This window comes from Trachypithecus francoisi, unplaced genomic scaffold (assembly GCF_009764315.1).
Source record: "Trachypithecus francoisi isolate TF-2019V2 unplaced genomic scaffold, Tfra_2.0 Lachesis_group10, whole genome shotgun sequence".
In the NCBI taxonomy this organism is placed as follows: Eukaryota; Metazoa; Chordata; class Mammalia; order Primates; family Cercopithecidae; genus Trachypithecus; species Trachypithecus francoisi.
In genome coordinates this window covers 43,821,912-43,849,727 of record NW_022681455.1, presented here as the reverse complement: position 1 = coordinate 43,849,727, position 27,816 = coordinate 43,821,912, and the positions used below count along the sequence as shown (strand labels likewise).

The window sequence follows — 27,816 nt, the reverse complement described above, 5'->3', positions numbered from 1 at the left end:
CCTTGCCTTTAAGAAGCTACATATCTAGTTGGGGGGAAAAGGCCATGTATACAGTGAATGTAGTCTTTTTTTTTTTTTTTTTTTTGAGACAGGGTCTCAGACTGTCACCCAGGCTGGAGTGCAGTGCCACAATCATGGCTTATTGCAGCCTCGAACTCCCAGATTCAGGTGATCCTCCCATCTCAGCCTCCTGAGTAGCTAGGACTACAGGCACAAACCACTGTCTTTGTATTTTTTGTAAAGACTTGTTTTGCCATGTTGCTTCGGCTGGTCTTGAACTCCAGGGTTCCAGTAGTCCACCCACCTCAGCCTCCCAAAGTGTTAGGATTACAGGCGTGAGCTGCCATGACTGGCTAAATATTGTCTTTTATTAGATATTCAAGTATCATAAAAGCAGAAAATATTTTTGAAGAAAAAAATTCCTGGTAGATCCAGTGGTTTTCAAATCTTCCTCATCTCTTCAAACTAAATATAGAACCCCCCCCTCCTAATTTATAAATAAGATAAAAAGAAGTTGAGGCCGGCCCGGTAGCTCATACCTATAATCCCAGCACCTTGGGAGGCCAAGGCAGGTGGATCACTTAAGATCAAGAGTTCAAAACCAGCCTGGCCAACGTGGCGAAACCCCATCTCTACTAAAAATACAAAAATTAGCCAGGTGTAATGATGCATGCCTGTAATCCCAGCACCCAAGCGACGCAGGAGAATCGCTTGAACCTGGGAGGCGGAGGTTGCAGTGAGCTGAGATTATGCCATTGCATTCCAGCCTGGGCAACAAGACGGAAACTCCGTCACATAAAAAAAGTAGAAGTGGCCGGGCGCAGTGGCTCAAGCCTATAATCCCAGCACTTTGGGAGGCGGAGGCGGGCGGATCACGAGGTCAGGAGATCGAGACCATCCTGGCTAACCTGGTGAAACCCCGTCTCTACTAAAAAATACAAAAAACTAGCCGGGCGAGGTGGCGGGTGCCTGTTGTCCCAGCTACTCGGGAGGCTGAGGCAGGAGAATGGCATAAACCCGGGAGGCGGAGCTTGCAGTGAGCTGAGATCCGGCCACTGCACTCCAGCCTGGGCAACAGAGCAAGACTCCGTCTCAAAAAAAAAAAGTAAAAGTTTGGGTATACGTATGGGAGGGATGTATACACCATTTTCTGGGCCCACTTCACCCAGCACCACCTACTTCAGTTCATCTTCTTCAGTTGGGTTCCCTGTGTAATTCAAGTTTCCCCTATCATAATGGAAAAGCCAAAAGAGCTGACTTTTCACACACAAGAAAGGAGAAGAAGAAGACAGTACTATAGGCCGGTCATGGTGGCTCATGCCTGTAATCCCAGCACTTTGGGAGGCAGAGGTGGGTGGATCATGAGGTCGAGATCGAAACCAGCCTGACCAACGTGGTGAAACCCTGTCTCTACCAAAAATACAAAAATTAGCTGGGCTTGATGGTGCGCGCCTGGAGTCTCAGCTATTCAGGAAGCTGAGACAGGAGAATCTCTTGAACCCGGGAGGCGGAGGTTGCAGTGAGCCAAGATTGCGCTACTGCATTCCAGCCTGGTGACAGAGCGAGACTCCATCTCAAAAAAAAAAAAAATAGTATAAACACGGACAAGCGCAAAAAGCTACATAACAAATTTTAAACCCTAAACTAAATATTTATACTCCAGTGGGAAAGATGAACAAGCCAGTAACCTTAATGGCTGAAGCACAACTCTTAAATTTGTACTTAAGGGCTTAAGAAAATGTCCTCTACACACCTGGTCATTAGGATCTTTTTGATCAGCATTTCTCAAACTTTAAGATACACATTGGTTTTTTTTTTTTTTTTGAGACATAGTCTTGCTCTGTCGCCAGGCTGGAGTGCAGCGGCAAAATCTCGGTTCACTGCAAGCTCCACCTCCCAGGTTCAAGCAATTCTCCTGCCTCAGCCTCCCGAGTAGCTGGGATTACAGGTGCACACCAGCACGCCCAGTTGTATTTTTAGTAGAGACGGGGTTTCACCATGTTGGCCAGGATGGTCTTAATCTCTTGACCTCGTGATCTGCCCGCTTGAGCCTCCCAAAGTGCTGGGATTACAGGAATGAGCCACCGAGCCTGGCTCACACTGGGAAATCTTGTTAATAGATTACAATTAAGTGGGAGTAGTGGTGAGGCTGAGACTATTTCTAACAAGTTCCCTGGCGATACTGAGGCTGCTGTTCCTCAAATCATACTTGGGAGTAGCAATGTTCTAGAGATGATCTAGTGTTTGTTGTTTTTTTTTGAGACAGTTACTCTGTCACCCAGGCTGGAATGCAGTGGCAATCTCGGCTCACTGCAACCTCTGCCTCCCAGGTTCAATTGATTCTCCTGCCTCAGCCTCCTGGGTAGCTGGGATTACCGGCACCTGCCACCACGCCCGGCTAATTTTTGTATTTTTAGTAGATACGGGTCTCGCCATGTTGGCCAGGCTGGTCTTGAACTCCTGACTTCACGTGGTCCACCTGCTTTGGTCTCCCAAAGTGCTGGGATAACAGGCATAAACCACCGCGCCCGGCAAGATTTGATTATGACTTATCTAAACAGAGTTCCTGAAATGGTCAAGTAGCAATCTAATTCTACATTAGAACAAAATGCAAGAGATAGGCCAATGGTTAAACTGAGGGTATAATAGGGTTTACCTGTATGAAAGTCGCTTTTGTGTAGAGAGAGACCTGCCCTAGTTACCGTATCACTTTTTTTTTTTTTTTTTGAGACGGAGTCTTGCTCTGCCACCCAGGCTGGAGTGCAGTGGCCGGATCTCAGCTCACTGCAAGCTCCGCCTCCTGGGTTTACACCATTCTCCTGCCTCAGCCTCCCGAGTAGCTGGGACTACAGGCGCCCGCCTCATCGCCCGGCTAGTTTTTTGTATTTTTAAGTAGAGACGGGGTTTCACCGTATTAGCCAGGATGGTCTCGATCTCCTGACCTCGTGATCCGCCCGTCTCGGCCTCCCAAAGTGCTGGGATTACAGGCTTGAGCCACCGCGCCCGGCCTACCGTATCACTTTTAGGGTTTCAAGGCTTCACCTCACATTCTCCAACTGAAAACATGTAAATCTGGTCAAGGTATTATGTGAACTGCCCATCACAGAGCTAGCAAGTTTTTCTTGTGTTTTTTTGAGACAGTTTCTCACTGTCACCCTGGCTGGAGTGCAGTGGCGTGATCTCAACTCACTGCAACCTCCACCTTCCAGGTTCAAGCGATTCTCCTGCCTCAGTCTCCGGAGTAGCTGGGATTACAGGCGCCTGCCATGACCAGCTTATTTTTTTTAGTAGAGACAGGGTTTCGCCACCTTGCCTAGGTTGGTCTCGAACTCCTGAGGTCCTGCAATCCACCCGCCTCAGCCTCCCTAAATGCTGGGATTATAGGCATGAGGAACCACACCTAGCCTAGAGAGCTTTTCTTAAAATCCCTTTTTTTTCGGGGGCCCGGATCGGTGGCTAACATTTGTAATCCCAGCAACTTTGGGAGGCCGAGGCAGGCAGATCATGAGGTCAAGCAATCAAGACCATCCTGACCAACATGGTGAAACCTCATCTCTATTAAAAATACAAAAATTAGCTGAGCATGGTAGAATGCACCTATAGTCCCAGCTACTTGGGAGGCTGAGGCAGGAAAATTGCTTGAACCCAGGTAGAGGTTGTGGTGAGCTGAGATCGCACCACTGCATTCCAGCCTGACGACAGAGGGAGACTCCGTCTCAAAAAAAAAAAAGAAAATTCGCTTTTTATTTTTAACTATGCAAGTCTCATTACATTTATAACCCTTTTTTAAACTTGGTCCCTTTTCTGTGGCAACTTTGTTTGTTCTTGTTTTTGTTTGAGGCGGAGTCTCACTCTGTTGCCCAGGCTGGAGTGCAGTCAGTGGTGCGATCTCAGTTCACTCCAACCTCCGCCTCCCAGGTTCAAGTGATTCTCCTGCCTCAGCCTCCTGAGTAGCTGGGATTACAGGCGTGTGCCACCATGCCCGGCTAATTTTTTTGGTAATTTTAGTAGAGATGGGGTTTTAACATGTTTCACAGGCTGGTCTCAAACTCCTGATCTGGTGATCTCCCTGCCTCAGGCTCCCAAAGTGCTTTGGCATTGCCTGTAGTTTTTATTTTTTGAGATGGTCTTGCGCTGTTGCCCAGGTTGGAGTGCAGTAGCATGATCCCAGCTCACTGCAACCTCTGCCTCCAGGGTTAAAGCAATTCTCCTGCCTCAGCCTCTGAGTAGCTGGAATTACAGGTGCCTGGAACATGCCTGGCTAATTTTTCTGTTTTTAGTAGAGACAGGGTTTTGCCATGTTGGCCAGACTGGTCTCGAACTCCTGACCTCAGGTGATCCATCTGCCTTGGCCTCACAAAGTGTTGGGATTACAGGCGTGAGCCATTGTACCTGACCAAGTTATATAATTTGAATACATTGTTATTAATCTGCAATAATCTGTAAGGTATTATCTCCATTTTACAGATAAGAAAGTGAAAAAATGACTTGTTCAAGGCCCTCATTGTATTAAGCAGAGCTAAGTTTGCAACCAGGTCTCTTAGACTCCAAGGCCCACACACTTTTTACTATATGACACTGCCTCCCTAAATGCTAAAGATTAAAAACTCAATGGTAGGATGAATTTTTACATCTCTATCAGCAGTGGGATTAGAATCCACGCTTGTGAAGAGATGGGACTATAACTCGGCACCTAAATGGATTTTTTGTATTAAAAATTTCATAATTCCTCTTCTCAGGGAAATCTGTAAAGATAAAATATTAAAGATCTGTAGAGATAAAAAATATTAAATCCTAAAGGCAAGCCTGAGGGCAGCACTAATGTGTTAACGGCTTAAAAAATGATTCCAATGTTTGCATGCCCTCAGGCCTGGGGCGTTTATTAGTGCAGGCCAAAGGGCTCTTGGGATTTCTTTTGCCTTGATGAGATATGGCAGAAACAACCTGGGGGTTTGAAGAGTGGGGCTGCAAGAAGGATTTCTGCAACTCCAATGCAAAATGATAGTCCATGTGTTCAGGCATATCCCATACTGGTACCACGGAGCCACACTTCTCACAGGGCACTTGGTCCTCAGCAGCTAGAAGACTTGGAGTTGGGGTTGGTTTCTGAGTCACCTCCAGCGCAGATTTGGAAGCTGAAGAAGCATACATGCTTTGGCTGTTGTGTGCCAAATCCATCTCTGCAGGAGTTGCTTTAGAGGATTCTAGCTTCAATACCCCTTCACAAACAGGGACACAGCCTGGATACTCTATTGGTAAAGAATTTGGTAATGCTTTACAGTTGGACCATGGATTTTGTGGGGGGAAAGAAACTGAAGAATTATGAAGCTGTTTCTGCTTTAGAAGCAAACTTTTCTGCTTAAAGAAGGGCTCAGTTCCTGTAGTTTGACTGGTTTGAAAAGGTAATGAGGGCTTGGACGGCGAATTGATCGTGGGAGCCTGAGTGGGAGCAGTAAGAGATGAAAGTGAAGCTTCTTTAACTTTCTGCCTTTCTGCAGCTTTTTGGAAGAATGATTCCAGAGATGTGGTTGCTTTCTTAGTGGCTGTCACCACTGGGCCACTTCCCTCGGTCTTAGCTTCTAAGCTGGTAACTGGCACCTTTAGCAGAGAACTTGGGTCACTGCTCAAGAAGCTGGTGATGTCTGTGCAAGATGAAGGGGCAGAGGCAGAAAATTTTGTAGCACAGAGGAAAAGCATTGTGAGAGGAGGAGACCTATACAGAAAGTAAAGAAATAAGATGATTAGCAATTTAGAATATTAAAATAGTGACCTATTGCTAAGTCCATGAATTGTATCTGTTTTACTTCACCATAGGACAGATTTAATCCATAGATGACTAGGATTCTGGTTCTGCCACAGAAATTGTTCTTTACTGCAGTGGTTCTCAAACATTAATGTGTATCAGAGATTAACAGACCTGGGATGACAGAGAATTTAATTACCTAGGTGGTGCTGATGTTATATCTCGAGAACCACTAATTTAGTAACCACTCACCTCCCGACAGCCAGAAATTATTGTTTTTTATAAGGTATCACTGGAAAGCTGCTGTAATTCAGGGTTGGGGCAAGAAATTTTATTCAGGACAACAAAAAGCTTTGGAATATTTAGACTAGAAAGACTTGAAAAAATCCTCTTAGCCATTATCCCGTTTTTAAACAGGGCACTACCTAACCCTGACTGACTTACCACTCTGGAATTTCTAGAGAATGAAATTCCACAACTGCTTTTCGTTACTAGTCCCAATTTCAGAAACATTTTAAGAAATTCTTGTCATAGCTGGGCGTGGTGGCTCACGCCTGTAATTCCAGCACTTTGGGAGGCCAAGGCGGGTGGGTCATGAGGTCTGGAGTACGAGATCAGCCTGGCCAACATGGTGAAACCCCATCTCTACTAAAATACAAAAATTAGCTGGGTGTGGTGGCACGCGCCTCTAATCCCAGCTACTTGGGAAGCTGAGGCAGAAGAACTGCTTGAACCTAGGAGGCAGAGGTTGCAGTGAGCAAAGATCGCGCCACTGCACTCCAGCCTGGGCGACAGAGCCAGACTCCCTCTCAAAAAAAAAAAAAGAAATCAGAAATTTTTGTCATAAAGTTCCTTATTGTGTCTAATCAAATTTTCACATGAGCTGAATTTCAGAAGATGAAACATGCTTTTATGTACAGATTAGTCCTTCAATTAGGTAAAAGGTAAATGTCATTTTAAAGTTATTAAAGTATCGGCTGGGTGCAGTGGCTCATGCCTGTAATCCCAGCACTTTGGGAGTCCGAGGTGGGTGGATCACCTGAGATCAGGAGTTTGAGATCAGCCTGGCCAACATGGAGAAACCCTGTCTCTACTAAAAGTACAAAACTTAGCTAGGTGTGATAGTGGGCATCTGTAATCCCAGCTACTCAGAAGGCTGAGGCAGGAGAACTGTTTGAACCCAGGAGGCAGAGATTGCAGTGGGCTGAGATCGCACCACTGCACTCCAGCCTAGGCAACAAGAGCGAGATTCCGTCTCAAAAAAAAAAAAAAAGTATCCCACTATCCTCAGGTGTCATGCTTTGGGACAGTCTTATAATCAGATAATTTTTATTCTTCCTTGTGCATCACGGAGTTTCACACGGTTGGTGAGTAGTATTCGTTGTAGTTTGTCAATTTATAACTTTTCAAATAAGGTTTCATGTGTACATTAGTACCATGGTTGTTATTTGGTTTTGTAAAACTTCAGTATTTGAAAATAAATACATCAGGAAGTATTAAGTAAATTATTCTAAGAACAAAGACTTTATGTATTTATTTATTTATTTTTGTTGTTGTTGTTGGAGACGGAGTTTCGCTCTTGTTGCCCAGGCTAGAGTGCAATGGTGCAATCTGGGCTCACTGCAACCTCCACCTCCCAGGTTCAAGCAATTCTTCTGCCTCAGCCTCCCAAGTAGCTGGGATTACAGGCACCCACCACCATGCCTGGCTAATTTTTGTATTTTTAGTAGAGACAGGGTTTCACCATGTTGGCCGGGCTGGTCTTGAACTCCTGATCTCAGGTGATCTGCCTGCCTCGGCCTCTGAAAGTGCTGGGATTACAGGCGTGAGCCACTGTGCCCGGCCCTATGAACAAAGACTAAGAGACTCCACCATATTATAGGTCTGTACATATAATTGTACTGCCAATATATTTAGATAAGTAATAACTTAAGTGATTAAACTTTGATTTTATTTTGTATAATCTCCAATATACATCTGTAAGTGAGCAACCGACTTACCTTTCTCTCATAATTATATTTCTATTGTGAATTTGGAATACTTTAAAAAAAGTAAGGGCTTTATTAAATATGTAATTAAAGGATTCCAATCCTGAAAATCATTAATATCTGGACAGAGGCCGGGCGCGGTGGCTCAAGCCTGTAATCCCAGCACTTTGGGAGGCCGAGACGGGCGGATCACGAGGTCAGGAGATCGAGACCATCCTGGCTAACACGGTCAAACCCCGTCTCTACTAAAAACTACAAAAAAAAAAAAAACTAGCCGGGCGACGTGGCGGCGCTTGTAGTCCCAGCTACCCAGGAGGCTGAGGCAGGAGAATGGCGTGAACCCGGGAGGCGGAGCTTGCAGTGAGCTGAGATCCGGCCACAGCACTCCAGCCTGGGTGACAGAGCGAGACTCCCTCCGTCTCAAAAAAAAAAAAAAAAAAAAAAAAAAATATCTGGACAGAAAATGAAGATGCTCCAAAAAGAGGCTTATATTTCATGACCAACAGAAGTGAAGTTTACTAATGAATATGACATTCAGTATAAAAGCAGTGGAGCTTCTAACTGAGTTGGGATGTCAGATAGAGATTATCAGTGAACACAGGTCACCTTTATAATCAAGAAAGATGCTTTTAGGATAGAACAATCAAGTAGTTTGAAGTTCCCAAATGTATCCTTGAAATTTGGGCCCTGTTCTCCAAGTGCAACTGATCATTTCCCTGACCAAGCCAATACAGGGTAAGGGTCTAACCTTCTCCTGGGAACTGGAACGTATCAGCTGTAGGCAAAGGATCTGCGCTGAGCTATCTTGTTTCTAAGGTTGGTACTGTATTTTCTCCCAGAGTAATAGGTACTGGTAGTCTGAGTCAGAGTCTATCCCAGATGGAAGAGCTCAGATGCCTACTACTTTTAGAGCAAAGACAAGGCAAAGTCTCTTCGGAGAAGATGAGCTAGAAAAGAACTCACCATTCTGTCTGGATTCCAGAAGTATTACAGTTCTTGATGACAGTAAATGCATCATGGCTCATCTTGTGAGCATCATAGCGGGTAAGGGCACAGCAGCGGCGCAGGCTGCTGAGGCGTTTGTCTCCTTGTACACGAATGCTCACAGCCAGCTGGGTGGCTACCCTGTCATTCTGTGGATGGGAAGGGATGGAGACCAGAAATAAAGTTATGAGGAGCATCTGAATTCTAGGTACTGAACTGCAGGAGAGGAAATTAAAAGAACCAGGGTGACAATGGTTTGGAAACAGTAGTTTAAAAGTCAAGAATAAAGGTAAACTGAGTTCTGCAAAGAGTAAAGATAAAATATAAAAAAGAGAAAGAAGCCAGGCATGGTGGCTCACGCCTGCAATCCCAGCACCTGGGGAGGCTGAGGCGGGTGGATCACCTGAAGTCAGGAGTTTGAGTCTAGCCTGGCCAACATGGCGAAACCCCATCTCTACTGAAAAATACAAAAAACCAGCCAGTCGTGGTGGCAGGCGCCTATAATCCCAGCTACTAGGGAGGGTGAGACAGGAGAATTGCTTGAACCTAGGAGGCCGAGGTTGCAGTGAGCCAAGATGGCGCCATTGCACTCCAGCCTGGATGACAGAGCAAGACTCTGTCTCAAAAAAAAAAAGAATCTATATGTAACAGAATGCATTTTCTGAATAGAAATCTGATTACATGGTTCCACAAAAAAATGTTTATGCTATTTCTGGGTGTAAAAAGTAACTGAAGAAGACATAATTTGGATTATGGAACATCGGAGTATCTGGGATATTTTGACAGATGATGGGAACAGGACAGAACAAATGAAAATGGGACTCACCTGAATGTTTTTCATGGTGTCTAAGCAGGACAATTATAACAAATATCTACAATACTAGATACTATTTTGTGACTGAAGGAAGGTTTCAGGTAAGTAATTGTCTGAAAGCAAAGTGGAACTAGCCTTCAAGTCATATCTTTTTTTCTGCCCTGGGGCTCTTATGGTAAACAAACATTCACCACCAATTCCAGAAGTTTCTACCAATACCTTTTTACAGCTTATCTGAGAAGATACCATGTAGTGAGCCTGCCTTGAGAGAGCAAGATCATGACTCACTTTTCAATGAAGTCTGAAGCATCTGAATACTGTAATCTCAGCAAACTGAGACGTAATGGTCAAGAGGCAGAAATATAAGGTGAAAATTCTACATAAGGGACCCCTATCAAAAGATGCTAGTGAGAAGAAGTACTCCTAAGGAAAACAAGCTAAGAGCAGGAACTACTTTTTGGATAAAAAATACATCTGTACAGATGTATATATCTTGAGGGAATACAAATTGGCAATTACAAAGGAGTCCTTGTTGACTAAAATTATTCAACTGTAACTGCATGCCTAGACAGTGCCTAGAGATGCAGGAGAGAACAAAATAAAGTCCAGGTCCTCATGGATCCTATGTTGTAGTAGGAACTATAGATAATAATAAATAGACATGTAACAAATGACCACAGAGATGAGTGCTATGAAGAAAAACAGAATAAAGCAGAGAGTGATGGAGGCTGCTGCTGTGACAGGGTAACTAGGGAGGACCTCCTGGAAAAGGTAAAACATGAGCAGAGATTTGAATAAAGCAAGGAAGCAAATATTAATAATATATGAACAGTCTCCAGGGCAAAGAAACGGGAAGTGCTGAAGTAAGAGCTTAGTGTGTTAGATAAAGGGAAGGAAGCCAATGAAGTGGAGACTAGAATAAGTGAGGGGAAGATAAAAGATGGGGTCAGAGAAGTAGCAAGAAATTAGATTATATTTGGCTTTATAGAATTACTTTAAAAACTTCCTTAATATGCCTTAAGTGTGAAGAGAAACCACTGGAATGTTTTAAACAGTGAAGTGATAGGATGTGCTATGTCCTGAATTATTTTTGGCATAAAGTCCTTTGAAGCTTAAAGACAGATTTTCAGGGATCCCCTCTGGATACAAAGTGGGAAGAAAAGGCTAGGCACAGTGGCTCATGCCTGTACTCTCAGCACTGTGGGAGGCTAAGGCAGGAGGTGTACTTGAGCCCAGAAGGTTGAGGCTACAAGGCTGCAGTGAGCTAAGGTTGTGTTACTGTGCCCCAGCATGGATGACAGCCAAGACCCTGTCTCTTAGGAAAAAAAGTGGAAAGAAAGGTCCCAGGGGCTTATGGAGAGATGAGAAACAAGTGCCACCTAGTGGGCAAAAGCTGAACAGCGCGATAACACAACTGGATCAAATCCCTCTTTATGATGCCTACCAAAGGAACAAACATTTACCACCAATTCCAGCTAAAAAGCAAACAAGCAGTTTTGGACTATTCTTGACATGTACAGTTGACTTGTAGAACTCCACGACATTTCAAAAGAAGAGTATGCATCAAATCACGTATCTGACAAGGGACATGTTAAAACTCAATAATAAACAGACAACTCAATTTAAAAGAGGGAAGAGGATTTTTCTTTTTTCTTTTTCTTTTCTTTTTTTTGAGATGGAGCTTTGCTCTTGTCGCCCAGGCTGGAGTGCAATGGCGCCATCTCGGCTCACTGCAACCTCCACCTCCCGGTTCAAGAGATTCTCCTGCCTCAGCCTCCTGCATAGCTGGGATTATAGATGCCCGCCACCACGCCCAGCTAATTTTTGTATTTTTAGTAGAGACAGGGTTTCGCCATGTTGATCAGGCTAGCCTTGAACTCCTGACCTCAGGTGACTTGCCTCAGCCTCCGAAAGTTTGAGCCACCACTCCCGGCCCAGGAAGAGGATTTCAACAAACATTTCCCAAAGATATACAAATGTCCAACAAGCATATGAAAAGATTATCAGAGAATATAAGTCAAACCATAATGAGATACCATTTCACACCCACTAGAATGGCTAAAATCTAAAGTCAGTAACAAGGATGTGGAAAAATTGGAACCCTCTTATATTGATGGTAGGGATGTGAAATGGTGTAGCCACTGTGGAAAACAGTCTGGCGATTCCTCAAAATGCTAAACATAGAGTTACCATGTGACCCAGAAATTATACTCCAAGGTATATGCTGAAAAGAAAACAGATGTCTACACAAAAACTTGTAGATGAATGTTCATATTAACATTATTCATAATAGCCAAAAGTGGAAATAATTCAAATGTCCATTCACTAATAAGCAGATAAGCAAAATATGGTACATATTAATACAATAGAATATTATTCAGCCATAAAAAGGTGTCAGTTCTGGCCAGGTGTGCTGGCTCACGCCTGTAATCCCAGCACTTTGGGATGCCGAGGCAGGAGGATCACAAGGTCAAAAGATCAAGACCACCCTGGCCAACATGGTGAAACCCTGTCTCTACTAAAAACACAAAAGTTAGCGGGACGTGGTGGCGTGTGCCAATAGTCCCAGCTACTCGGGAGGCTAAGGCAGCAGAATCACTTGAACTTGAGAGGCGGAGGTTACAGTGAGCCAAGACTGCACCACTGCACTCCTGCCCGGTGACAGAGCAAGACTCTGTCTCAAAAAAAAAAAAGAGTAAGTACTGATACACAGTACAATACGGCTGAACCTTGAAAACATGTTAAGTGAAAGACTTCAAGCCAGTCACAAAAGACCACATTTATATGAAATGTCCAGAACAGTAAGCAATGTAGTGGTTGCGGTTGCCTAGGGCTGGGGGGTAGCTGGGAGAGAAATGGGGAGTGACCGGTAATGGGTACAAGATTTCTTTTGGGGGTGATAAAAATGCTCTAAAGTTGATTGTAGAATAGTTGTAGAACTCTGCAATATACTAAAACCACTGAACTATTTTAAATGGTTGAATTTTATGGTATGTAAAGTATATGTCAATAAAGCTATTTTAAAAGGAGAGAAACTGCCAGGTGTGGTGGCTTATGCCTGTAATCCCAACACTTTGGGAGGCCAAGATGGGCAGATCGCATGAGGTCAGGAGTTCAAGATCAGCGCAGCCAATATGGTGAAACCCCATCTCTACTAAAAATAAAAAAATTAGCCAGGCGTGGTGGCAGGCACCTGTAATACCAGCTACTCAGGAGGCTGAGACAGGAGAATCACTTGAACTTGGGAGGCGGAGGTTGCAGTGAGCCAAGATTGCTCCACTGCACTCTAGCCTGGGTGATAGAGCAAAACTCAGTCTCAAAAAAAAAAGGAGAGAAACTAATCATCAGATGTCTTTAACATAAGAAAGAAAAATGTAAATGATCAGAATTTTTTTTTTAAAGTCAAATATACAGAGACAGAGAATAAAACAGTGGTTACCTGGGATGGGGGAGGGGAGGAAGAAATGGGGAGATGTAAGTAAAAGGACATAAAGTAGCAGACACGTAGGGTGAACAAGTCTATTGAGCTAATGTACAAGTGAGGACTATAGTTAATAAAATTCTATTAGGGATTTTAAGTAGATTTTAACTACTTTTTTTTTTTTTCAAAAAAGTATGTGAAATGATAGATATGTTAATTTGCTACACTATAGTAACCATTTTACTATATGTATCCCATAGCATCATGTTGTAAACATCAAATATACACAATAAAATGTGCTTACAACTGCCACTACTGGCTGGGCGTGGTGGCTTATGTCTGTAATCCCAACATTTTGGGAGGCTGAGGTGGGCGGATCACCTGAGGTGAGGCATTCAAGACCAGCCTGGCCAATATGGTAGAACCCCGTCTCTACTGAAAATACCAGAAAAAACTGGCCGGGTATGGTGGTGTGTGCCTGTAATCCTAACTACTTGGGAGGGTGAGGCAGGAGAATCACTTGAACCAGGAGGCAGAGGTTGCAGTGAGCCAAGATCATACCACTGCACTCCAGCCTAGGCAACAAGAGGGAAAACTCTATGTCTCAAAAAAAAAAAAGATTTCTTAAAATTTCCTCCTAGCAAGACCCTGTCTCTACAAAAAATAAAAAAATTTAGCCAGTTGTAGTGGCATGCACCTGTAGTCCCAGCTACTAAGGAGGCTGAGTTGGGAGGAGAGCTTGAGCCTGGGAAGTCAAGGTTGCAGTGAGCCATGATTGTGCCAGTATACTCAGTGTGGGAGATTGTGAGACCATGTCTTTAAAAAAAAAAAAAAAAGGAAAAAGAAAAAGAAAGAAAACAGATATTTCCTATGCTAATACTTTTTTCTGTCTTTGTTCCTGCTCCATAAGGTAAAGAGCAGCTGATACGTAAATCGCAAAGCCTACCCCAAGAATAAAGAAAGAAAATCTTACATCATTTCGGTCTTTAGTCAGTCTCTCCTCTAGTTCCTGGGCTAACTGCAACAGCCACCATTGTACCTAAAAAAGTATTGAGACTTTAATATTTCATTTAAACACTCGAAGTCTATTAAGAACTCGATGGTGTATTTGTTCTTTCTTTTCTCCCAAACAGAACTGTGCACAAAAGACTCCCCATAATCAAAGGATCACCAGATCATAGAAATGTTCCCAGTCCTGCTGTCCTGCCCTAGCTCAAGTCTTTCATTTTCTTTTCCTGCTGGTTTGCCATCAGGTGACTTTCAAGCATGTTCCAGCTCTGAGAAAAAGGCAAGACACAAACTTGAAGCATAATATCCTAAGCTTTCCAAGTCTCCATCTACTAAACAAATGAGAAATTCCATTTTATTTCGATGGAAGAAAGGGAAAAAAGTAATCATCATAAACTAGTCAATTTTCAACCCAAGGAAAGAACATCTGTTTTCTTCATACTTTATAAAGGTCTCCTCTAACCTATTAAACCTTCCACAGCTACCAAAACCTACCCACTGACCCCTTTAAAAGAGGTAATGTTCTGTCAAGAATGCCTGCTTACCTGTTCCCGAGTAGCAAGAGCTGTTTTTCCTGGGAAGTTCTTACTACAGCCAATGGTTTTGGGTAGTTGCCTGGGTTTAACTGGATCATGTTCAATCCCTCGGCACATGGCATACAGCCAAGACCTAATAAGACCAGAAAAAAACGTTAAGGTGAAATTAAGTGATTATTCTTGTTAAAACAAAACCAAATAACTAAAACCTTGTCCAAAATTTAGTGTACTGGACCTCTGACAAAATCCTGCCTTTCTCAGTAAATTCCAGTGCAATATATGGACAATGAGAACACTGGTTCTACTTTCTAAAGCCAAGTCATCATTTGTATTTTTGGAAAAATGCCAAGTAAGCCACTGATTCATATCCCCAAGTGTGTGTGTGCTTGCTAGGGCATTAAACAAGCATTTTAAGAGAATATAGCATCTCAGCATGCATGAATGATGTAATTAGTATATACTCAGGCATCAAAGTAACAAATCCTATCTATCAACCACCCAGGTACATGGAAAAAACTAGTCTAGACACTATAGGCCATAGTGACCCAAGATTTTAAAGCAAGAAGGACCAGTGAAATTATCTCAAGAAACAAATGTTAACCTAAAGATAGGTCTAGATTTTATTAGATGCTTTTGTCTATATTTGAATATTGCATCTCCATAAAGTTTATGATAAAAAAAAAAATGAATCACTTACCCATTCTTCTCCCCAAAATGACTCTGGAGCTGGGATTCAGTGAACTGTGTCAGTTCACCCATGTATTCTACCCCTAGGATCTCAATGACAGAGGCCCCTAGCTTTCCTCCAAGATTACGGCTGATAACAAAGGAGACAAAGAATTGATAGGTCACATCATAAATATCTAATTAGCAGCAAACATAAGACATTCTACTTTGTAAGTAGCTCTGCAAAAGGTTCAGGACAAATGAGAGCATATATTCTGGGAATTCAGTTACTCTGGGAGTTAGAATTTGAGAAGATTAACAATAACATAACCAAAAGGTTAAAGTCCTTGATTAACTATCAAGTAAACTGGATATAAAACTTTCAATTGTACAACACCTGCTGTCCTGTTTGGGGATTAAAATCCCAACACAAAATAAATCCCTTCCATGGCTAAAACTTTACTTAATATATAATCTGGCCGGGCACAGTGGCTCATGCCTATAATCCTAGCACTTTGGGAGGCCAAGGCGGGAAGACTGCTTGAGTCCAGGAGTTTGAGACCAGCCTTGGCAACAGAGTAAGACGCCAACTCTACAAAAAAATTAAGGCCAGGTGTGGTGGCTCACGCCTGTAGTCCCAGCACTTTGGGAGGCCAAAGCGAGTGGATCTCTTGAGCCCAAGAGTTTGAGAACAGTCTGAAAAACATGGCGAAACCCTGTCTCTACAAAAAAATACAAAAAAATTAGTTGGGTGTGGTGGTGTGCAACTGTAGTCCCAGCTACTTGGGAGGCTGAAGTGGGAGGATCACTTGAGCCCAGGAGGCAGAGGTTACAGTGAGCCGAGATTGTGCCACTGTACTCCAGCAAATTAACTGGGCATGGTGGCATGTGCCTGTGGTCCCAGCTACTTGGGAGGCTGAGGCAGGAGGATTGCTGGAACCCAGGGGGTTAAGGCTGCAGTGGGCTCTAAATATAAACACAGTCAGCTGGGCACAGTGGCTCATGCCTCTAATCCCAGTACTTTGGGAGGCCAAGGCAGGCGGATCATTGGAGGCCAGGAGTTTGAGACCAGCCTGGCCAAAATAGTGAAACCTCATCTCTACTAAAAATACAAAAATTAGTCGGGCGTGGTGGCATACAGCTGTGGTCCCAGCTACTCAGGTGGCTGAAGCAGAAGAATCGCTTGAACCCAGGAGGTGGAGGCTACAGTGAGCCGAAATCATGCCACTGCACTCCAGCCTGGGCAACAGAGTGAGACTCCGTCTCAAAAAAAAGGTCAAAATTCTTTAGCCTAGCCTTTGAGGCTCCCTATAATCTGTCTTTAAATCATCTTTTCAGTCTATTTCCATTATCTTCCTCAATATGGTGCAGCTGAACTACTTTAGGTCCCAGTTCACTGAAAATATCTCATACTTTCCCCTCTTTGTGCTAAAAAGTTCTCCAAATCAGTACTGCTTTGCTGTTTTTGTCTGACTCTCCAAATTGTGCCAAATCTCAAAACAAAATCCCATGCCTTTTTATAAATCCTTCTCCAAATACTCCCTTCTTTTGTGAAGTTTGTTCTACCTGCACAATTCATTTATCAATTATGCAGTCTTATGACAGCACTTTTACTATTGCTTTTTACCTTGTCCTTTCTACAGTATTATAAGTCCTTGTCAAAGCCACACAACTGGTAGGCACAACCTGTTCATTTGACTTGGCTTCTTCTCTAATGCCTACTTTGGGAGCTGAAATTCAGCAGCCCTGAACACCTTGATTTGCTATTAGAGGAAAGAAAGAAGTAAAATTCCTATTTGTTACTTAATAACAGACTTGAATAAAAAGTCTAGAGGGAAGTTAAACATACAGCCTAAACTTGATTTATTATTATTATTATTTTTTAAGACGGAGTCTTGCTCTTGTCACCCAGGCTGGAGTGCAATGGCGCCATTTCGGCTCACTGCAACCTCCGCCTCCTGGGTTCAAGCGAGTCTCCTGCCTCAGTCTCCCAAGTAGTTAGGATTACAGGCGCCACCACCACGCTCAGCTAATTTTTGTATTTTTAGTAGAAATCGGGTTTCACCATGTTGGCCAGGCTGGTCTCGAACTCCTGACTTCAGGTGATCCACCCACCTCGGCCTCCCAAAGTGTTGGGATTACAGGCGTGAGCCATCACACCTGGCCTATTTATTTATTTTTTGTAGAGATGGGGTCTCACTATGTTGCTTAGACTGGTTTTGACCTCCTGGGCTCAAGCGATCCACCTGCCCTGGCCTACCAAAGTGCTGGGACTACAGGTGTGAGCCACCACACCTGGCTCATTTTTTTTAAATTCAGGATTAAGTATCTGCCACAGATAACCCAGAACTGAAGGTTCAATAAGTCTCAGCATGGCTGGGCACAGTGGCTCACGCCTGTAATCCCAGCACTTTGGGAGGCTGAGGACAGCGAATCACCTGAGGTCAAGAGTTTGAGAGCAGCCTGGCCAACATGGTGAAACCCTGTCTCTACCAAAATTACAAAAATTAGCCAGGCGTAGTGGTCAGCACCTATAATTCCAGCTACTCAGGAGCCTAAGACAGGAGAATTGCTTGAACCTGGGAGGTGGAGGTTGCAGGGAGCCGACACTGCGCCATTGCACTCTAGTGTAGGCAACAAGAGTGAAACTCTGTCTCAAAAAATAAATAAATAAAAATAAAAATCTCAGCGTGTGTTTCAAAATGTTCTGTGTTGTCTTCCTTCTAACTGCCTGGTACCTATTTCTCCTGGCTCCAGTCCTTAATTACTAACACAAGAAACTACAACCAGAGAGTTTCTACACGTGGATATAAATGAAATTTAACGTGCTGCCTGAATACTTACATTTTGCGAATGGGTATTTGGCTGAAGAGCTGTGGGACTGACCCATGTGAAACCAGGGTTTGGCGGTTGGGCTTGTTTAGTCCACAGGCTAGTTTTGCCAGGACCTGGAAGCATGCAAAGTGTTAAAACCTCGTTACTGTCAACCCACCAAAGTTGGTGAATATAAACATACACATACCATACACACACACACACAGAGCTTAATGGCTGTAACCAATGGTTTCTACATTAAAAACAAAAATAAAACCAGAAACTCAAGACATCTCTAAAACTTGATATCCCACATGATTATCCTGATGCAAAATCATTATCCTCACTCTTCTTCCCACATCTCTCCCATTCTGTTTTCCTCTAGTCATTTTTTCCTTCCCATCTATTCCTACTTCAAGAGGTTTGAAAAGTAGAGAGACTGCAGGAGAAACTCAAGCAAGATGCATTTCTCAGTGTGTCTATATAAAAATGCTGAAACATACTTGTTTTACCCTATCCCATTTACATTTCTTAATAGTTGGTCCATTTTGAGTCCCCAATTTAACACAAATTATCATAATTTAGTATCTGTTACAGAGATTGGGCTCAAAACCATTCTCCAATAACAAACACCTTCTTATAAATAACACTTAAAAAATGAAAAAGCTTAAATCCTTGAGAACTCTTTTTTTTTTCTTTTTTTGAGACAGAGTCTTGCTCTGTCACCAGGCTGGAAGGTAGTGGTGCGATCTCGGCTCAAGGCAATCTCCCCCTCACCGGGTTCACGCGATTCTCCTGCCTCAGCCTCCTGAGCTGGAACTACAGGTGTGTGCCACCATGCTCAGCTAATTTTTGTATTTCTGGTAGAGACGGGGTTTCACCATGTTGGCCAGGATGGCCTCGAGATCTCTTGAACTCGTGATTGGCCCACCTCAGTCTCCAAATAGAACTTTTTTTTTTTTTTAAAGACAGAGTTTTGCTCTTGTTGCCCAGGCTGGAGTGCAATGGCACAATCTCAGCTCTCTGCAACCTCTGCCTCCCGGGTTCAAGCAATTCTCCTGCCTCAGCCTCCTGAGTAGCTGGGATTACAGGCATGAGCCACCATGCCCAGCTAATTAATTTTGTATTTTTAGTAGAGATGGAGTTTTTTGGTCAGGCTGGTCTTGAACTCCCAACCTCAGGTGATCCACCAGCCTCAGGCTCTCAAAGTTCTGGGATTACAGGCGTGAGCCACTGCGCTCGGCCAAGATAAATCTTTTCTAAGAGTAAAGCACTTCAATGGTATTTTGCAAATTATAAAAATATAATTTTTAAAATATTTTTTATATAATTTAAAAATTATATTTTTATAATTATGTTTTAAAATATAAAATCATTAAATTCATTAGAGAGATTGGTTAAGAACTTCTACCAGGCAACATTTAGTCTGGGTTTAAATTACACTGAAGCTATTGTTTCCCTTCAACCAGGAAACAAAAAAACAAAAAAACAAAAAAACAAAAAAATTCAGATGGGTAGTTTGGCAACTTTCCTTGTATTGAAGGGAGGAGAAGGTATCAACCAAGGATAATCAGCCACTGCCCAGTTACTGAGCTTTGGTCAGAAAGGGATGAAAGTCCTGGGCTCTTGCTATACTTTATTCATAATTAATCAGAAAACCAGTTATTCTGCTCCTGAATTTTTGGGAACTGTGTACCCTAAATTAAAATAGTGGTCTAAATTAATAAAATTTTATTGTTCCTTTTATTGCTCTCATAAGAAAACAGGGAATAGGCAAAAGCATAAAATACCCGGGCAACTCCACATAACAAGATAATACAAAAATATTCAGCAAGCGGCTGGGCACGGTGGCTCACGCCTGTAATCCCAGCACTTTGGGAGGCCGAGGTGGGTGGATCACTTGAGGTCAGGAGTTCCAGACCAGCCTGGCCAATATGGTGAAACCCTGTCTCCAGTAAAAATAGAAGAATTAGCCGGTCATGGTGGTGTGCACCTGTAATCCCAGCTACTCGGGAGGCTGAGGCAGGAGAATCACCTGAACCCGGGAGGCAGAGGCTGCAGTGAACTGAGATCAGGCCATGCACTCCAGCCTGGGGAACAGGGCGAAACTCCATCTCAAAAAAATAATAAAAAATAAAAATTCAGCAAGTGATGTAAGTTCAAAGACTAGCTTCCTTTTTTCCACAGACAGTTCAGTCATTAAGGAAATACTGTCATCTCTCAATATCTGCAGGAGATTGGTTCTAAGACCCCCAGTGAATGCCAAAATCCCAAGTCCTGTATATAAAATGCACAACTCCCATAATATAAAATGGTGTAGTATTTGCATATAACCTTTGTATGTCCTTCTGTATACTTTAAATCATCTCTAATTACTTATAACGCCTATAACGTACAATGTAAATGCTATATAAACTGCTCTTATAGTATATTGGTTTTTCTTTTCTTTTTTTTGAGATGGAGTCTTGCTCTTGTTACCCAAGAGTGCAATGGCTGGAGTGCAATGGCATGATCTCGGCTTACTGCAACCCATGCCTCCCGGGTTCAAACAATTCTTCTGCCTTAGCCTCCCGAGTAGCTGGGATTTTTTACAGGTGACCACTACCATACCCAGCTACTTTCTGTATTTTTAGTAGAGACAGGGTTTCACCATGTTGGCCAGGCTAGTCTCAAACTCCTGACCCCATGATCCACCTGCCTCGGCATCCCAAAATGCTGGGATTATAGGCAAGAGCCACCACACTAGGCTTTTCTTTTTTTTTTCTTTCTTTCTTTCTTTTTTTTTAGACAGAGTCTCACTCTGTTGCCCAGGCTGGAGTGCAATGGTGCGATCTCAGCTCACGGCAACCTCCACCTCCCAGGTTCAAGCAATTATCGTGCCTCAGTCCCCAAAGCATCTGAGACTACAGGTGTGTGCCACCACACCCAGCTAATTTTTTTGTATTTTTGGGAGAGATGGGTTTTGCCATGTTGCCCAGGCCGGTCTCAAACTCCTCGGTTCAGGTGATCTGCCTGCCTTGGCCTCCCAAAGTGCTGGGATTACAGGTGTGAGCCATTGTGCCTGGACTTGTTTTTTCATTTGTATAATTTTGCATTGTTATATTGGGCCTTTTAATTTAAAAAATATATATATTTTTGAACCATGGGTGGTTGAATCCCCAGATATGAAACTTGCAGATACAGAGGACCAACTGTCATTTAGATGTCACTGCATAAATAAGCATTAGCTGTAATTTTTCTTTTTTTTTTTTTGAGACGGAGTCTTTGCTTTGTTGCCCAGGCTGCAATGCAGTGGCACAATCTTGGCTCACTGGAACCTCCGCCTCCCAGGTTTAAGCAATTCTCCTGCCTCAACCTTCCGGGTAGCTGGGACTACAGGTGCACGCCACCACGTCTGGTTTATTAATTAATTTTTTTATTTTTGGTAGAGATGGTGCTTTACCATATTGGTCAGGCTACTCTCGAACTCCTGACCTCAGGTGATCTACCTGCCTCAGCCTCCCAAAGTGCTGGGACTACAGGCGTGAGCCCCCACGCCAGGCCTTCAGCTTGCTTCTCAGTATGTCCATTTCCATGTTAAAGAATTACTTATGCTTTGATTTGGGCCTCAACATGAATCTTAAACAGAAATCCATTCAAAGTATATGTGTAACAACTTTTTTTTTTTTTGGAGACAGTCTCACTGTCGCCCAAGCTGAAGTGCAGTGGTATGATTTCGGCTCACTGCAGCTTCAACCTCCTGGACTCAGCTGATCTTCCCACCTCAGCCTCCTGAGTAGCTGGGACTGTAGGTGCACACCACCACACCTGGCTAATTTTTTGTAGAGATTGAGTTTCAACATGCTCCCCAGGCTGCTCTTCAACTCCTGGGCTCACGCAATCCACCCACATAGGCGTGCGCGACTACAACCAGCCTATGTGTAATAATTGAAATGTCCCACTGTCCCTGCTGTATTTGACTAAGGATATCAATGTTTCTCTTTGAAATCTACTATTGGCCTTCACCTTATTGTGTGAAATTCCAGCTGAACACTGAAAACCAGTATCCCTCTCTATGGCTGCTCTCATTTCCTCCACAATCACTGCTCCCACGGTGAGCTGCAGGTCTGGAGAGGTGAGGTTATCAAGCTGAAGAGAATCGAGCCATTGAAATAAGCCTTGTTTTCGCATCCCCTCTGAAATGAATTAAGAAGTCACATTTAGACATTTAAAAAAATGATTTATTTAATTGTGCTATCTAATGTAGAAATGCTTAGATTACAGGTATTTAGACATATAAGTTTTCACAAAAAAATGGCATCCAGTTTAGAAGACTAATTATGAGATCAATTTCTCCTTCAGAGTGATTCCCACAGCTTAGCTTCAGCATAGGCTCAATTTTCTGTACAACAAATATTTTGTATTAATATCATCTTTCATGAGCAATGATTTTAAAACACATTTTCAGCCAGGCACGGTGGCTCACGCCTGTATTACCAGCGCTTTGGGAGACCAAGGTGGGTGGATCAACTGAGGTCAGGAGTTTAAGACCAGCCTGGCCAACATGGCAAAACCCCGTCTCTACTAAAAATACAAAATTAGCTTGGCGTGGTGGTGCAGGCCTGTAATCACAGCTACTTAAGAGGCTGAGGCAGGAGATTCGCTTGAAATCAGGAGGCGGAGGTTGCAGTGAGCCGAGATTGTGCCGCTGCACTCCAGCCTGGGCGACAGAGCAAGACTACATCTCTAAGTAAATAAATAAACAAACAAACAAACAAATAAAATAATGAAAACACATTTATCTCCCCAGTTGTCTTGAATTTTCTTTCTCCTACCATATTTAACCACTTGAACATCTCCAAGAAAATTTTTTTCAATTAGAAAATATTCAGAATTAATCCAAGCTTCAATACAAGCTTTTTAACATTTACATGTTTTTAGAGGTGGATTCCAGCCGAGTAACTTAAAATCCACTCTGAGGCACTAGATTTATTTCCCTGACAAGCTGTTTTAAGTTAGATGTTGCCTGGGACTTAAGATCTTGAAAATATCTTATGCTGAGTACATACAAATCTTTATCCCCAAACTTACACTCTAATTCCTCAGCTCTACCTCCCTCAGACGAACTTTTCCTGACTGCCTACAGAACTTTTCTTGAATTTTTAATTATAGTTTCCAACTAAACATAACTAAAATCAAACTTTGTCTTCCTTCTCAAATGTTCTTTCCCAACCAACTCCCTATTTCTATTAAGGGCTTAAAACCCACATTAATATTGGCTTATTTTCTTTCTTTCATTTTTCATTATGCAGCCATTTATTTAGTCAACAAAGGCTACTTTAAAATATTTCACATATCCATTGCAACCCACCCCACCACCCTATTTTATTCAGGTTTTCTTTATTCTTTTTTTTTTTTTTTTTTTTGAGACCAAGTCTTGCTCTGTCGCCCAGGCTGGAGTGCAGTGGCATGATCTCAGCTCACTGCAAGCTCTGCCTGCCAGGTACACGCCATTCTCCCGCCTCAGCCTCCCGAGTAGCTGGGACTACAGGCGCCCACCACCACGCCCGGCTAATTTTTTGTATTTTTAGTAGAGATGGGGTTTCACCATGTTAGCCAGAATGGTCTCGATCTCCTGAGCTCATGATCTGCCCACCTCGGACTCCCAAAGTGCCAGGATTTACAGGCCTGAGCCACCGCACCTGGCAAGCTCTTACTCCTCAACTCTGTTCTTCTTTCCTTTGCTTAAACCCATCTATATTTTAGGGTTTATTGCAAGTTTATCTATCACGAAGTCCTCTCCTTCAACTATTCTAGCTAGCTTCCAAGTACCACATTAAAGTCCTTAACCTTTTATCTGTAAAAGGAAGTAGACATAATTATTATATTTTTTGAGACAGAGTCACACTCTGTCATCCAGGTTGGAGTGTAGTGGCATGATCTTGACTCACTAATATATACTAGTATACACTATTTTAAATGATGGATGTTTTAATAGTATTTATTGTTCTTAATATGTGCAAGCCTTGGTGTTTCAGGAAAATAGATAATAAAAAAAAAAAAGAAAAATACATGCAAGCCATTGTGCTCAGGAACTTCATTTTATTTTATTTTTTTTGAGACAGAGTCTGGCTCTGTCGCCCAGGCTGGAGTGCGGTGGCCGGATCTCAGCTCACTGCAAGCTCCGCCTCCCGGGTTTACGCCATTCTCCTGCCTCCGCCTCCCGAGTAGCTGGGACTACAGGCGCCCGCCTCGTCGCCCGGCTAGTTTTTTGTATTCTTTAGTAGAGACAGGGTTTCACCGTATTAGCCAGGGTGGTCTCGATCTCCTGACCTTGTGATCCGCCCGTCTCGGCCTCCCAAAGTGCTGGGATTACAGGCTTGAGCCACCACGCCCGGCCTATTTTATTTTTTGAGACAGAGTCTCGCTCTGCTGCCCAGGCTGGAGTGCAGTGGTGCGATCTTGGCTCACTGCAAGCTTCGCCTCCCGGGTCCATGCCATTCTCCTGCCTCAGCCTCCCAAGTAGCTGGGACTACAGGCGCCTGCCACCATTCCCAGCTAATTTTTTTTGTATTTTTTTTAGTAGAGACACAGTTTCACCGTGTTAGCCAGGATGGTCTAGGATCTCCTGACCTTGTGATCCGCCCTCCTCGGCCTCCCAAAGTGCTGGGATTACAGGCGTGAGCCACCGTGCCAGGCCAAAGAACTTTATTTTAAAAAACTATCTTTTGGGCCGTGCGTGGTGGTTCACATCTGTAATTCCAGCACTTTGGGAGGCTAAGGCAGACAGATCATGAGGTCAGGAGTTTGAGACCAGTCCGACCACCACGGTAAAACCCCGTCTCTACTAAAAATACAAATACAAAAATTAGCCAGACGTGGTGGTGCACACCTATAATCTCAGCTACTCAGGAGGTTGAGACAGGAGAATTGCTTGAACCCAGGAAGCGGAGGTTGCAGTGAGCTGAGCGAGACTGCCCCTCAAAAAAGAAAAAAAACTTAAATAAAAACCCTGTCTTTTGGCGGGGCAATCTCTGCCTCCTGAGCTCAAGCGATCCTCCTACCTCAGCCTCCCGAGTAGCTAGGACTACAGGCAGATGCCACCACATCCAGCTAATTTGTATTTTTTGTAGAGACGGGGTTTTACCATGTCACCAAGGATGGTCTCAAACTCCTGGACTCAAGCAAACCCTCCTATGTGCCCCCCATCTCCCCAGCCCCCAGCCTTGGCCTCACAAAGTGATGGGGATTACAGGCATGAGCTACTATGTATGATCATAAGAAGCAGAGCATAATTGTTAAAAGAACATTCTGCAGTCAAGCAAGATTCAAATATTGGCTTCATAACCTACTGACCATGTGACTTTGGACAAGTTACATAATTCTCTAAGCTTCAGTTTCCTTGTTTACAAACTGCACTTCATATAGCTGTTATGAGGATTAAAAGATAGTTTATTAATTTTTTTTTTTTTGAGACAGAGTTGCTCTGTTGCCCAGGCTAGACTGCAGTGGCACGATCTCAGCTCACTGCAACCTCCACTTCCCAGGTTCAAGCAATTATCCTGCCTCAGCCTCCTGAGTAGCTGGGACTACAGCCGTGCACCTCCAGGCCCAGCTAATTTTTGTATTTTTAGTAGAGATGGGGTTTCACCATGTTGGCCAGGCTGGTCTTGAACTCCTGATCTCAAGGGCTCCCAAAGTGCTGGGATTATAGGCATGAGCCACTGTGCCCGGCCAAAAGGTAGTTTTTTAAAATAAGGTTCCTCAGCACAGTGGCTTGCGCATTTTTTTTTTTAATTATCTATTTTCCTGAAACACCAAAGCTTGCACATATTAAGAACAATAAATACTATTAAAACATCCATCATTTAAAACAACTTATACTAGTATATATTAGCTTTGGGAAATAAAAATATGAATAATTTATTGTAATTGTGTGACTTTCTGGACCATTTTAACTTAGCCAGCATGGTGGCAAATGCCTATAACCCTAGCTCCTCAGGAGGTTGAGGCATGAGAATCACTTGAACCCCAGAGGTGGAGGCTGCAGTGTGCCAAGATCTCACAACTGCATTCCAGCCTGGGTGATACCAAAAAATCAGTGTTGCACATAGAAATTTTTAAAAAGTTATATATTAAGATGTGGTACAGAAAGGTAAGACCAAAGAACACCTTTCTTATGATAATTAAACTTCTGACTATGGTCCCAGAATAATAAAATATCAAATATCAAAAGCTTATGTGCCATGATTTTGCTTCCTTTATAAGTGGCACATCTTTATTGTCCATTATATTTTGTCCAAAGACCTAAAAGGCTCTGCAGCCTCTAGCTTGATATAGTTTGCATTATCAGGATCAGAAAATAAAATAATTCCTTAAGTCACAAGCTTCCCTGGGCAATTTTACTACTACCCTTCTGCAAAACACATTAAAGGCATATCATACAATTGTTCAGCAGCAAAAGCAAAGTTTACATCTTACATCTTTTTTTTTTTCTTTTGAGACAGAGTCTTGCTCTGTTGCCACCCAGGGTGGAGTGCAGTGGTGCGATCTCGGCTCACTGCACCCTCCGCCTCCTGGGCTCAAGCGATTTTCCTGCCTCAGCCTCCTGAGTAGCTGGGATTACAGGCACCTGCAACTGTGCCTGGCTAATTTTTGTATTTTTAGTAGAGATAGGGTTTCACCACGTTGGCCAGGCTGGTCTCGAACTCCTGATCTCAGGTGATCCACCCTCCTCGGCCTCCCAAAGTGCTGGGATTACAGGTGTAAGACACCACGCCCAGCCAAAACATGAAACTTACGCAGAATTATTTGCTCTAGGGGCATACAACTGAACTTCATAATATTCAATTAAAAAAAAGACCTCATTCTGGCAGAGGTTGCAGTGAGCCGACATTGCACCACTGCACTCCAGCCTGGGTGATAGAGTGGCTCCATCTCAAAGAAAAACAAAACAAAACAGAACAAAAAACCCTCATTCTTATGCAAATTCTTAGACCTGGAATCTAGGACTATCATAATCTAACATTATCACAAAAGCAGTTTTGTTTTTTTTTTTTAGACGGAGTCTTGCTCTGTCACCCAGGTTGGAGTCCAGGGGTGCGATCTCGGCTCACTGCAACCTCTGCCTCCTGGGTTTAAGGAATTCTCTGCTTCAGCCATCCGAATAGCTGGGATTACAGGTGTGTGCCACCACGCCCAGCTAATTTTTTTGTATTTTTAGTAAAGACGAAGTTTCACCTTCTTGGCCAGGCTGGTCTTGAACTCCTGACCTCGTGATCCACCCACCTCAGCCTCCCAAAGTGCTTGGATTACAGGCGTGAGCCACTGTGCCCGGCCACAAAAGCAAGTTTTTATTGTTCTAATTCTATTCAAATATAGGAAAAAAAAATTTAACCTTCAAGTACATGTTATTAAAACACTTCATACAGATTATATCACAAGTTTTTTTCAGATAGATAAAATAAAAAATGAATTTATTTTAAAAAACCATTTATCATTTCCTAACACATCAATATCCAAGTAGAAAATAAAAGCCTGGGCAACATAGTGAGACTTCAACAAAAAATTTAAAAATTAGCCAGGCATGATGGCACATACCTGTAGTTCCAGCTACTCTGCAGGCTGAGGTGGGAGGATTGTTTGAGCCCAGGAGTTCAAGGCTGCAGTGGAGCCATAATCACACACCTGTGAATAGCCACTGATAGCCACTGCACTCTAGCCTGGGCAACATAGTGAGACTTCCATCTCCAAAAAAAAAAGACAAGGAACTAATAATTAGGATAGGATATACAAGGAACTCTTGCAAATCAAAAAATAAATAATTTTACCATTTGTCATGGAAAAATGGGCAAAGATTATAA

The 27,816-nt window shown here is 43.1% G+C and overlaps 1 protein-coding gene across 7 annotated transcripts in view; it reads right to left on the bottom strand.

Annotated features, from left to right (window-relative positions):
* Positions 1-3,746: 3,746 nt before the first annotated feature.
* Positions 3,747-27,816, bottom strand: part of POLH (DNA polymerase eta) — a 37,044-nt gene continuing 12,974 nt past the window's right edge. For 4 of the 7 annotated variants that reach the window (XM_033217275.1, XM_033217276.1, XM_033217272.1 and 1 more), the window contains 7 exons: positions 21,980-22,149; positions 18,005-18,108; positions 15,192-15,311; positions 14,504-14,627; positions 13,924-13,989; positions 8,695-8,864; positions 4,537-5,713 (listed from right to left, as the gene is read on the bottom strand). In XM_033217275.1, the coding sequence (XP_033073166.1) occupies positions 4,819-5,713; positions 8,695-8,864; positions 13,924-13,989; positions 14,504-14,627; positions 15,192-15,311; positions 18,005-18,108; positions 21,980-22,149 (1,649 nt within the window). In that variant the 3' untranslated portion in view covers positions 4,537-4,818. Of the gene's footprint in view, positions 5,714-7,546; positions 7,602-8,694; positions 8,865-13,923; positions 13,990-14,503; positions 14,628-15,191; positions 15,312-18,004; positions 18,109-21,979; positions 22,150-27,816 lie in introns of those variants that run through there. The other 3 variants (XM_033217271.1, XM_033217277.1, XM_033217278.1) reach the window with 3 other exon arrangements.